Source organism: Heterocephalus glaber, unplaced genomic scaffold (genome assembly GCF_053883595.1).
Source record: "Heterocephalus glaber isolate CG9 unplaced genomic scaffold, H.glaber_assembly_v1.0 deba00001687, whole genome shotgun sequence".
NCBI classification, from domain to species: domain Eukaryota; kingdom Metazoa; phylum Chordata; class Mammalia; order Rodentia; family Bathyergidae; genus Heterocephalus; species Heterocephalus glaber.
In genome coordinates this window covers 27,046,536-27,059,050 of record NW_028258412.1, presented here as the reverse complement: position 1 = coordinate 27,059,050, position 12,515 = coordinate 27,046,536, and the positions used below count along the sequence as shown (strand labels likewise).

At 57.8% G+C, this 12,515-nt stretch overlaps 1 protein-coding gene across 5 annotated transcripts in view; it reads right to left on the bottom strand.

Moving 5' to 3' along the window:
• Adgrd1 (adhesion G protein-coupled receptor D1) overlaps nucleotides 1-12,515 on the bottom strand; it is an 85,353-nt gene that overhangs the window by 57,094 nt on the left and 15,744 nt on the right. For 4 of the 5 annotated variants that reach the window (XM_087198510.1, XM_013071863.3, XM_004844000.4 and 1 more), the window contains 2 exons: nucleotides 10,047-10,163; nucleotides 2,085-2,264 (listed from right to left, as the gene is read on the bottom strand). In XM_087198510.1, the coding sequence (XP_087054636.1) occupies nucleotides 2,085-2,264; nucleotides 10,047-10,163 (297 nt within the window). The remainder of the gene's footprint in view (nucleotides 1-2,084; nucleotides 2,265-10,046; nucleotides 10,164-12,515) is intronic. The other variant, XM_021257688.2, reaches the window with a different exon arrangement.

Genomic DNA, 12,515 nt, shown 5'->3' with positions numbered 1-12,515 from the left:
GTTGTTTGAGACAGGGTCTCTTCGTGTAGATCAGGCTGGCCTTGAACTCACCACGTAACCCAGGCTGGCCTCGAACTTACAGCTATCCTTCTGCCTCAGTCTCCCAAGTGGTAAGATCACAGGTGTGCACCACCAGACTGAGGTGGTGATGACTTTTAGATTCAGCACAAAAGGCACTGTGCATAGAAGAAACACTGATAGGCTGGGCTTCATTAAAGCTAAGAACCTCTGCACTGGGAAAGATACTCACAGGAGAACAAGAGCACCAGCCACAGACGGGAGAAGAGGTTTGTGAAAGACACGATCGTGGACACTGTCGCCTGAAATACACAGAGAACTCTTGGAACTCAACAACCCACTTAAGAAAACATGGACGAAAGATCTGAACAGATGATGCTGCCTCGCACAGAATGCACAATGCCCAGAATGGGCCTATGCAAATCGTGGGCCTTGGGTGACAAGGATGTCGAAGTCAGTTCATCAGTTACAGCAAGAGGCTCTGCGGGGAAGAGGCTGGCTGTGGGGGGAGGCTGATGCGGGAATGTGAAACCGTCTAGGGGCCCAAGTCAGCCCATGCCGTGATAGCAGCCTCAGCTCTGATGGAGCCAGCTGGACACTGACCAGTATGGCGTGGACCAACTTCCCAGCTCCTCGGGGAGTCTGACAGTGAGGCTCCGAGCATCACGGGAAGCCTTGGAGGGCAGCTTGTCCCCCAGGGCCCCTGTGTGGTACAAGTGTTTGTGTTCAGATGTGGAAGGGACAGGGCTGCCCTCCCAAAGGACAGCTTCCCCCCAGGCAGCAGGCTGTGTGGGCTGTCCAGCAACTACGTCCAGGCTCCTTGCTCAGGATTGGGCAGCTTTCTAATAGTTTGGAGTCTCTGGAGAACACTTGGATCCTAATAGGTCCAAGTATTATTGCTTTTAAGTTTGTAAGGAAAATAAATCCCTTCGATGTGGGAATGGAGAGCGCCTTGCCCTGCAGCGATGTTTCTAAGCCTCCCTGTCGAGATGCCTTAACCCAAGTCCGAGTCCAGAGAGCCTGCGGGCCCCTGGCCCTGTGTCTGTCACACTGGCCCAAGACACACAGAGGAGAGGCTCCCATAGGAAATGCTGATGGTCCACAGAGCCCAGGAAGGAAGAGCCCGGGTGGGTGAGGGAGTGCTGCACAGGACAGGGAGGCCACAAGATTTCCTGTCTTGGGGATCAGAGCGGACAGACTCAAAGTACACTCTGCTGTTGCCGCCACCTCTTCCACTTCATGGCGTGGAGGTGCACGCTCACTGGAAGCAACGAGCCCCACTGAACAAACTTGGCCTCTGCCTCCTTGGGTCTGTTAACACCATTCTGTCTCCCTATGAGCTGGTAGAGTTTTTACCCTCATACAGCAAACACGCAGACCAAGGTGTGGGTGGAGACGCGGGTGCCAGCTCACAGGGCAGTGAGGCCCAGAGCAGAGCGACCCAGACTTTCTAAGGAGGCAGCCATGCAGTCCCCGTGGATGGGCCAGGAAGGGACGCCCGACCCCGGCCTCCCTCCTGCTCTCCACCCCACCCTGTCTCCTGGTCACTGCCTGGGCTGTCCTAGTGTGCTTCCCTGAGTCCCCTCTCCCTTTCCCCAAGGTCCACTTCAGCCCTGCCTGCCCCCCCTCCAGCCCAGGCCAGCAGGGGGCACACGCTGGAGAAGACGGCACCCAGCAGACAGAGCCGGGGCCTCCACCACCCTCGGCTCAGCTGTCTGCACCCTGCCTTCCGCGGGGCCCTGCATCCATCCCCTCCAGGCCTCCTTCCCCCAGCCACAGCCCCTCTCCCCAGCAGCTCCTCTTCTCCTGTGCTGAGCAGCTTCCACCTACACCACAGGAGGAGAAGCAGGTGAAGGGAAGAGGGAGGAACAACTGCGTCTCCTGCCCACTAGGAGGGGACACTTTCAAGGTCACCTCCGTGGCCCTGTGACCTGGGTGAGCACAGAGCCACCGCCTCTGGCACACCCTGCCAGCCAGGATCCTGCCCAGGGTCCTGAGGGATCGGTGCTCACATCAGTGTCCCCTGCAGTGAGACAGCAGGAGCTCGGGGCCCGGACGCCACTCACCCAGCGGGCTGAAGGTGGCCTGCCAGATCATGAAGTCATCACGCGTGCACAGCTGCACAGAGCCCCGGCTGCCACTGAAGCAGACCTTGAAGCCGTCGGACAGCACCTGTCCCCCATACGTGGAAGGGGCTGGCCGGGCGTGCTCGCCTTGGGTCTTCCAGAAGAAGGAAAAGGTGAGCCCTGCAGAGGGAAAGGGCAGGGTGAGCAGGAGGAGCACAGGGGACAGAGGGAACATCACTGGCCAGCCCCTCCCCAGGAGCCCTAGCGAACCACTTCCGCCTGAATAGCACGCAGCACTGTTACTGTCCCATTGTGCAGATGGGACTCTGAGGCCTCTGCCCGGTCCCTGGGCTGGGACTCGTCAAGGGGGGACACAGACCTGGCGCCCGGGTCAGGGTGTGCATGTGCAGACACCCGCACCAGCGCCTCCACACCTGGTCTATAAACGTATTTTACAAAGAAAGGGGCCCTCCCGTGCAGACCGGATTGTAAACAGCTTCAACTCTCTGGCTGCTTGTGAACTTCCTCCCATGTCCATAAATACACTGCCAGATTGTCATTTTTATGTCCACATGGCACTATGTCCTAAACAGGATCCACAGGGTTTTTTAAACAGTGCCCTGTGTTGAGTCTTAAGGTTTTCATCACAGTTTTGAAGGAGTCTTCCAAAGAGAACCCGAGGCTAAAGGCTTTTGCCCCTCAGATCAGAGGCTCTGGAATCCCGTCTCCACGGGGAGTTCCCGTCAAGTGGGAAGCGCACTTTCAGGTTTCTGATCTCCATGGCCACTCGTTTCCAAGCGACGCTCACTGTGGCCGGCGGGGAGGCAGGCAGCACAGTTCTGAGGACATTCAAAGGCAGGCACTCAGCAGGTCCAGACCCCAGGGGACTCACGGGGCGGGGTCCCTGCTACAATCGCAAGTGGCCCTGGCTGGGTCACAGATGATGTGTCCTCCACGCCACGCCTGGGCACAGATAGAGCAGGTGACCGGCCCGGCCTGACAGGAAGTGCTTCCTGTTCACACACAGGCAGTGGACACCCTGCCTGGCACTCAGGGACACCCTGGCTCAGACTCTGGAGGCCCTGGGCCTCACTTGGGGCTCTGGCTTCCTCTGAGCTGCTTCTCTGCCCTGGTTACCTGTGCGTGCCTGCCCACTCCTATTGTATAAGTAGACATGAGTGTGTGTGTATGAGTGTGCTGAGTGTGTGCTTGGAGCTGACCCAGCCCTGCCCACCACAAGGGCAATCATGAGAGCATCCTGGGGCCAAGACCCCTGCCCAGGGTTTGACAAATAGGCGGGGCCGGTGTGGGGCCAGAGGCAGGCAGCAGGCAGGCCTTGGCCCTGTAAGGGCCCCGTCCTCAGTGAGATCGCGGACACAGTCTTAGAGAGCTGCCGAGTCCAACAGCAGTGCTATCGCATGTAAATCAGCCTCTGGCCACCGACTGCCCTCTCCGTGCCCCGTGGGCTGACCCGCTGTGTGAGTTCCCAGAGCCTGTGGCAATAGCACTGTTTTGACCCTTGGGGGTCCCAGCCCCGACGGGGACATGGCGATCGGCAGTTTTTCTAACCCTGGCCTGGGGTTTCTCCTTTTTATTTTTTTACATAAAAGGAACCTTGAGATTTGTGCGTGTCCCTAACACAAACAAAGATAAGAATGGAGAGTGAGGGATTTGCACATACTGAGCCCCGTAATACAGATGATTGCGCTGCCCAGTTACACATGAAGGGTACAATACCGGAAAGGGCCCCTAGGTTCCTGAGGCTCTGGGAGGCTCCAGGGTAGAATCCAAGTCGAAGCAGGGTCCCCGGGGCCTCAGAATGCCCTGTCACCCATGAAGGACGCGCTGTCACCATAATGATGGCAGCACAGGGCCCGGGGCAGTGGGCGGGGCATCCAGGCCCAGGCGACGCCCCACACTGTCCCCTGTGCAGCAGGCAGGGCCACCTCCTCCCGCTCCGTAGGCCCCACTGTCCTCAGGAACAGGCAGTTTCACAGGGCAGTGAGCACAGCACACTGTGAGACTCTGTCATGAAACATACTCCCAGCAGGATTCGTGGACGTCAGGGATTTTTCCCCAAAAGGCCTGACTGCGTGTGAAAAGTCCTTTCACTCAATTCAAAATGATCTGTGGTGGCCAAGTGTCTGTCCGAGGAGGAAAACAGAAATAAGAAAGTTCGGCCGGGGATTTAGCTCAGGGGTTCCACCGCCTGCTTCACAAGCACAGGGACCCAAGTTTGATCCCCCGTACTAAAAAAAAAAAAAAGAAAGAAAGAAATAAGAAAGTTCAATGCAGTGTTAGGTGAGGGTTAGGTCATAAAAATAAAGATTAAAAGTGCAGCGTGGCGTTGGCGCAGACCAGCTGTGGGCAAGGCGTGGGGCCTGCTGCCAGCCTCCCGCTGTCCAGTCTGTCCCCACCGCCTTGGGCACCGGCCATCCGTGAGTGGCTGTCAGCACCGAGCTTCGAGGTCTGCAGGGAAAGGCCAAGCCCACCACTGGTAAGTCGGTCCTGAGCTTTGTTCTTGCTGTGCGTGTTGAATCCTGCTCCATCCAAAAATAAAGTGGGGAGAGACCTTGCTCAACAAGGCAAAAGGGGGAGACAAAACCCTGTGACACGAGAGTGCCGGAGAAGCTTGAGTGTGTAATATTCTACACGGTAAAAATCGCCAGGAAGGGCAACAGATGACAGTCCGGGGGAAAGCATCGGTCACACAGCAGGGAGGAAGCAAACGCCCTCGATATGTTAGCAGCTTCCTAAGAGGAGCACGATCTTGCCATCGGTGATGGCGTGCGCAGCTGGACTCCGAGACTTTGCAGGCCTGGACTCTGCCACCTCCGGAGTCACAGGCGCAGGGTTGGGGATGAGGCCAAGAACCCTCCAGGGCCCACGCCAGCCTAAGCAGTCTCCCAGGCAGAGGAGGTACCAGCACTCTGAGGACGGAGCCGCCTCACTGGGCGCCAGGGCCAGGTGGGGCCTCCGCTGGCCCAGGACACTCGGAGCTCAGAGCACAGCGGGCAGTGCTCCTGGCTCAGCGGGAAGGGCAGGAGGTCGCCGTGGCGCAGGCACCTCCGGGCACCAGGAGCACTGCTGGCCCGGACCCGGTCAGAGCCCTGTGGAACCAGGGAGAGGCCCAGCAGCCCAGCAGAGAGAGGACACAGAGTCCACGGAGCCACATGGCCAAAGTCCATACCGGACACGTCTCCACATGCTGGGAGAAATGGCCAACAGGGACACTGTTGAGAGTGTAGAAGCCCAAAAGTTCAGGCGAAGAAAGAATGACAGTTTGTAAAGAAACCAAAAATCTGCCAGTTCTGCCACTTCCAAAGGCCTGATGGTGCCTGGATCAAAAGAGGGCTGGCCTTGGGCCAGGGATTTAGCTCAGTGGTTCTGGTGCCTGCCTTGCAAGCACAAGGTCCTGAGTTTGATCCCCAGTACAAAAAAAAAGAAAGAGAGCTGCCCTCAAAACACAGGAGACCCTACGTGTGTGCACATGTGTGCACAAGTACACAGAAGTGCTGGTGCACAGCTCCACACAGGCACAGACCGGATGCACATAGCAGTACCCTCACGTGCACATCTACAAATGCACCCCTGCATGGCACATGTACAAACACAGGCGTGCATGGTCACACAGGTACACAACACGCATGCCCAGCACACACACGGAGTGTGTGTGAATCTGGTGCAGTCTGAAGAGCACTGCCGGAGGACGCTGCGCTGCTACCACTGTGTAAGACACTAGCATGGGAAACACGAGGGACACGCGAGATCACACGGTGTGTTTTCACAATCATCTGTGAATTTACACCTGTCTCAAAACTGAAAAGGTTTTTACGTATTTTAAGGAAGGAGAGAGGCCTGGCGGGGTGGGAAAGGCCTTCCCCCTGGCCTGGCTGTCCGGGCTCCAATCTCACAGCTCCTCTCAAACTTAGGGGTTGGACGTTTCTGGGTAAGTGACACCTCCAGAATAAGGCCTCAGTTTCCCCATTTGTGAAATGAACAGGTGATGTCGTGCAGCCTGGGTCAGGGGCCGGAGTGGCCGAGTCCAGTGTGGCCTGTGCGGGAGGGAGAGGCGGCTGAGCCAGGCACGGCGGGCCCTCTCCTGGGCCTGGCTCCCCGGGCCCAGGCGTACAGCAGTGAGCCTCCCGCTGCTGGAGGGTCCAGATCCCCCACGGCTGCTGGCTTCCCTCCCCAACGCGGCACCCCACCTCTGCGCTTCAGCAGGACACTTGCCACAGCTTCCACCTGCTCAGGGGCGGGTCGGTGAGTGCTGCTCAGTCTTGGCTGCTTTCCCTGGAGAGCCTCAGGTGGCAGGCGTGGCTCTAAGCACACTGCCTGCTGGGGACCAGGTCCCTCTTCAGTCTGGTTCAGTTCTGAGCCTTCCAGAGAGACTCATTCATGAGAACTTGCTGGTCTCGTTCTGGCAACAGCAGCTGCCACGACATCGCCCTGCAGCGGGCAATGATGCCCATGCAGTAGGCGTAACAGTGTCGTGTCCGTGGGAGCCGTTACTGGTTTCCGTTTGTGGGACTGCAGTTTCCCTCTCGGCTAGGTCTGAGTGAGTGAGACTAAAAGGGAATGTTACGTAGTGCACAGTCCTGGTGCCACACCCTGCTGCCTCTCCGGCCTCAGTTTCCCGAGTGTCCTGGGTGCCGCACAGAGGGCCACCCGGTGCACACAGAGCCCAGGGTCCTGGACCCGCTCACCCTCCATCCTCAGGGCTCGGCACTCCTGACAGCTCTGGAAACTTGCCAGCACAGGAACGCAGTGGAGGCCAAGCCGTGCCAGGGAAGAGCGGCAGTGGGGTGTCCAGCCAGCCTGGGGGTTTACAAGGACAGGAAATTCTGCGGAGCCTGGTGCCCGGAGCCGAGTGCAGAAAACTCCCGTGGACAGGAACACGGCCGCATGCGAAGCAGATACCGAATCCCTCAAGACGGAAGTTAGTCCAGCATTGGAAATAACTTTCCAAAAGCCAGAGGAGCCCGGAAATGGAGCAGCCTCTTTCTCCTCTCCACCCCTTTAAGCCGTTGTGTGGGTCTTATCTATTTGCTATGTCAAAGAGCCTCATCTTAACTAACACACTGAGAGATCAGATGTGGAGAGGAAATTAAGCAAGAAAGTAATTCTAGCCATTTGTGCCTCGGGCAATGACGTTTTTCAGACTTTTGTGCCATTTCCTTCTGCCGCACTTCATTCCACTGTGGTGAGAACACTGGGCTTCGACCTGCCCCGGCGAGTCCTGTAAGTGTGTGGTGAGCCCTCGCATGTGCCACAGCCACCACCCAGGCCCTGGGGACGCGAGGGCCAAGACAGGTGCCATCCTCACAGAGACTGAGAGAGAGGACTCCAGGCACAGGCCGCGGCAGCCCTGGGCCGGAGGAGGCAGTCACAGCTCGAGCCTGCAGCCCGAGGAGACACCCTACGTCGGCAGGCTGCTCAGAGCTCCCTGCTGCCTTCTGGTCCCCGCTCCTCTCTCCGGCCTGGAGCCAGGGGTCGGGGCCTCAAGGGACACAGACACCTCCTGAGGCCCAGTGAGGAACAGCCGTATGCAAGTGCCTTCTCCCTGGGCCCTCAAAAGCTCCCTGGACAGCAGCCAGTGACCAGGGAAAGGCTCCCCAGGGGCCCTGGGCCTTCATCTCAGGGTGAAGGAGGGGACGCCACAAGGGAGACGGGCCTCAGGAGAGTGGGGGGCTCTGAGAACCGAGGCAGCTGGGCTCCCGGGGCGTGGACCCACCTCGATCCTGACTCCAAATCGTTCTTTAAAGAAAATCCATGGGAAAACTGCCCGGCGACCACGGAGGGTCTGGAAATGAACAGCAGAGCGGTGGGCATGGGGTGCGGATCTCCATCTAAGCGCTGGCTTCTGCTAAAGCGATGGACTGTCTGTCTGTGTCCCAGCAAAACGTGCTGCCCAACACGCCCCAAAACACGGAGCCAGCGTTTTCCAAGTCTCAGTCACTCTCCACCTTCACATCTGAACGGCACTGCTAGGAGGCACTTCTGCAAAATCAGTGCACTTTCAGAGCTTTACTTCCTGGGTTCCTCACCCCAAATAGCCTCTGTGCTTGGAAGGAGGAGGTCGCATTAGAGAAAAACAGCCCCTGGTTTGGTTCTCACTGCTCGAGCGACCCCTGACGCCCCCATGGGCCCTTGTGCTTCAACTCCGCAAGTGCTGGGCAGCTTTGTCCTCTTGGACCGAGGCCCAGGAAAGTCTGGACAGAGGTCACAGGGAAGCTAGGTGGCCCTGGCGCTCCCTCGCCCTGCAGCCACTGCCCCACGCCAGGGCTGCGCCACGGCGTCCAGCCTCGTCTCCATCTGGCCGGGGATAAAGCAGGGGTGGGGTCTAAATGCCTCCAGGGCTTCCGATGAGCCACAGGTGAGCAACTGGTAACAAGCGGGACTGGGCCACGCCCATAGCTCTTCCTGACACCCATCCCACAGCCGCGTCTATCTGGGGATGGACAGAGCTCATGCAGCACGAGAGGGTCCGCGTTACCCTGCGTGCTGTGGGCACGGTGAGCGGGACCGCAGCAGCCCTCAGAGGGTCACCCCCAAGCAGGCTACTGGTGTCCTCAGAAAGAACAGAATCAGGGACCGAGACGTGCAGAGCCATGAGCTCAGGGCGGACACCCAAGGGCTGCTCGATGAGCCAGAGATCCAGGGGGCCTCCAGTCCTCATGTACCCCGTGAGGAAGCTGCTTGCCTGGCTTGTTTTACACATAAGAAACTCTCCCACAGCTGCAGTATGGCCCAGGGGGCCACAGAGAGGACCGGAACCCAGGCCCCGTCTAGGCCAGGCCACTATACACTGCCTGCAGGATGCTGAGAAGGAACCATATGGGGACCGCACTGGACACAAAGGGGTTCTCAGAACACTGGAAACCTTGCAAATTTCCCAGTGCTCAACCACAGCAGATAATGTAACATTTCACCCCACTGCCTGCCAGGCCTGGCATGGCCAGTGGCCACAGTGAGCGCTGGCATCGTCATGTGGTGACGTTTCGGGCTCTCCCCTCAGCTGGTCACTGGGACAGTCCCCCACTGTGGCAGGGACAGAACTACTCCCCAGTCCTCCTGCTGCTGTCCCAGCCCGGGCTGCCTGGGGTCTGGACTCGTGAACAATCCCAGAGCACTCCCGCATGGGTCTGCAGCCTGGCTGGGCTCCGACCTCAGACTGGTCCACACCACCTGGGCCCCAAGCAGAGCCGCCTGTTTCTGCCTCGTCTGTCTTTTACAGAGCAGAGCCTGTCTTCCCCCAGAATCCGCACAACTGACCCATCGCAAGAGGCCCTGGGCACCCAGAACCTCCCATGGCCCACAGGAAGCTTCTCTCCCTCTGTGATAAACATTTTCACGGAACCCTGCAGGCAAAGGCGGCTTGGTCAGTGGCAGCGAGCACTTGCCCATCCTAGATCTGCTGTCTGAACCCCAGGTCTAGACCGCGGGTCACTTCCCAGGAAGGGAGGGAAGGGTCCCTGTTTCTTGAGAGCACTCGGGCTTGGTCCCCACGTCGCTTCAGCCTCAGCCTGCAGCTGCCAGCTGCCATGGTCCAGCCACCTGTGGACATGAAAGTGGCCGCCTGGTGGGGTTCACAGGTGCAGGCTGCCCTGCATGTAACCCACCCAAGCCAGAAATAACACTGCGGGAGCCACACCGCAACTTCCTGCCCACAAATACCAGCGCCCGGTCCCGGTCCCCGAGTGACATCACTGTGCCTCGCCCCTTCCTTTAAGGATGAAATAGGCTGACCACGAAGCTCCGCAGCACGGTGCAGTGTGTCCAGGCTGCCCGACCGGCCCTGGGTCGGAACCCAGCGCCTGTGTCCCCTGCCCTGCTCGAATGCAACATTTTTACGCCTTCTGCAATTGATGAGCACTCTGGTGCCCATCTGCCGCCAGCCCCGAGCAGGTGGCACCTGACCAGGACACGCGTGAGCGACCCCAGGCCTTTGCCACCACTCACCCTGGACACTGCACCTCTCCGGGCTGCTGATGCAGGAGGTGCTTTTGTAGAAGAGCAGCGTCTCCCCCTTCTCCTCCTTGAGGTAAATGCTCTTGTTGATCTTGGCCTCCATGAGGTCTGGGAAGACAGGACAGCGACATGAGGCCAGGACGCGGTCAGACTCACAGAGAGCTCACGTGCAAGGGCCCGGCGCACATGACGTCACGCGGGACTCTACCAAGGCATGAGTTAATGCCCCATGGTTGATAATTAAATGAAAGCGACTTTAAGTTCCAATGCCGGGTAGTTATTACCGTGTCCTGTGGTGTGGCGTGGACCTTCTGCTGTGGTGATGCTGAAACCATTGGATCTGACCGGAGCCGCCGCCACCTACGGCAGCATGATGGCCACCCCCTAGCGCCTGCCTCGCCGCCCGGGACCTTCCTGCTTTGCCTGCTCTGAACTTCCCCCCAGGACTCTCCCGTCACAGGTGTGAATCCAACCCTTGGTCCCTCCCCTCCCAGGCTGACCCCACCCTTGGGAGGCCTCAGCCTGCAGCTGCCTCAGCAGGACACAGACTCACATCCGGGTTCCAGAGGAGCCTTGACTGCTGGACGGAGGCCACCAGCCCGGGACAGAGCTGCTGTCCCGAGCCAGCCGCCAGGGCCAGGCAGGGTGCAGCCCACAGGGAAGCTGTGAAGGCCCGGGTGATGGCCTTGTCCTTTGCCGGGACACAGCTCCTGGCCGCCTCCGCTGCCCAGGCCAGGACATGTGGGGCCCTGTGGGCGCAGCCTCTGGGTGGACGGGGCTGTGGGTCACGGGCCAGAGGATACCCACGTTGGGCCTTGGAACGCCACTGTCCCCAGAGCGGCCCCCAGGCCGGTGTCCATCCTGACTGTGAGCTCCTCACTGTTCTCGTTGCTGGGGAGAGCTGAGCCCTCAACCTGATGGGGCCACCAGGCTGCTCAGCTAGGCTGTGCTGTGCAACCCAAGCCCGCCGTGGGGACCGCAAGCTGCGGCATGCCGAGAGAGGCTGAGGGGAGACCCCTGCTCAGAGCCGTGCATCTACCCGGCAAACAAGCGTCACTGTGGCTGCTGCCCCTGTGCTCTGGGCGCCGCAGAAGGGAGGGAGGCGCTCTGGAGTTTGTCCTGTGAGACAGCGAGTTATTCACAATCTGCTGGGGCCATGTCTCGTAAGACAGCTCTGGCAGCTTTTTAAAAATCCAGCTGCAGAAGAAATGCTGATTTTAATGTTTGTAAGAGATCGAAATTTGCATGGAGCAGTTTTAAAGCAGTGTTAATTTTCCATGGAAAGAGCACACTTTCCCTCCCACGAAGAACACAATCCCTTCAAAAATCCCATTTCTCTCATTTTTGTTTTGTTTTGATTTGATTTGATTTTCTGAGTCAGGCTCTTGCTATGTATCCCAGTCTGGCCTTGAGCTCCCAGTGATCCTCCTGCCTCAGCCTCCTGTGCCCTGCGATCACAGGTGTGATCCACCACGCCCGGCTAAAAATCCCATTTCTGGGTTGGGAAAGGCTACCTGTGTGGGTGCTGTTCTGGAAACAAACAGCTGATTCCCCAGACCCTGGGATGGCAGAGGAGGCCCTGCATCACCTGCACACAGAACCCTTCACGGGTCTTAACACCGGGCCTTCTAGTTTCCTCTTTCTTTCTTTTCTTTCTTTTCTTTCTTTTCTTTCTTTCTTTCTTTCTTTTTTTCAAAACAGTAAGTTCTCCTATTTATTTATTCTTTTTTCCTAAATTCTTTCATTGGTACACTTTAGGTATACACTACATTTCCATTTATCGCTGGGTGCTTGTACCTGTCCATGATGCATCTTGGCTCTTATTTTTTCCCCATTCCCTGTGCACCCTTCACCCCCTCCGCCCTTCCCTATTTACATAGACTTTGTTTCCACTTTTTTTTTTTCTTTTCTCATAGTTTTTCCTTTCCCCTTCTCCTCCCTTCACCCCTTCGTCTTTGGACCTTTTCCTATTTCACATTATCAATTATTCATTTTAATCATTTTAACCCTTGTTTACACTTTCAGTTTCTCACACCAGAGAAACTGTTCTGTATTTACACACGTGTGTCCTATTTATTTCACTTAAGAGTGTGGCCTCAATGTGCATCCATTTAGCCACAAATGACTCTAGTTTCTCATTCTCTATGGCTTCTTTCTGTCTCTTTAAAAACTTTTTTCAGTACTAGGGATTGAACCAGGGCCTTTGCACCGGGCCACATCCTCAGCCCCTTTTTACCTTGTGCTCTGAGGCAGGGTCTCGCTAAGCTGCGCAGGCTGGGTCTGAACTTGGGACCCTCCTGCCTCAGCCTCCCAGAGCAGTGGGATCACAGGCCTGCGCCACCACACCCAGCTCACTCTGGCTCTCTCTGCCACATGTCCTTGCCCATCCATCTGTGCTCTGTGGGCCAGGACAGTGGAGTCCTGCAGAACCCAGCTCTAGAACTCACCGCACAGGCAGCC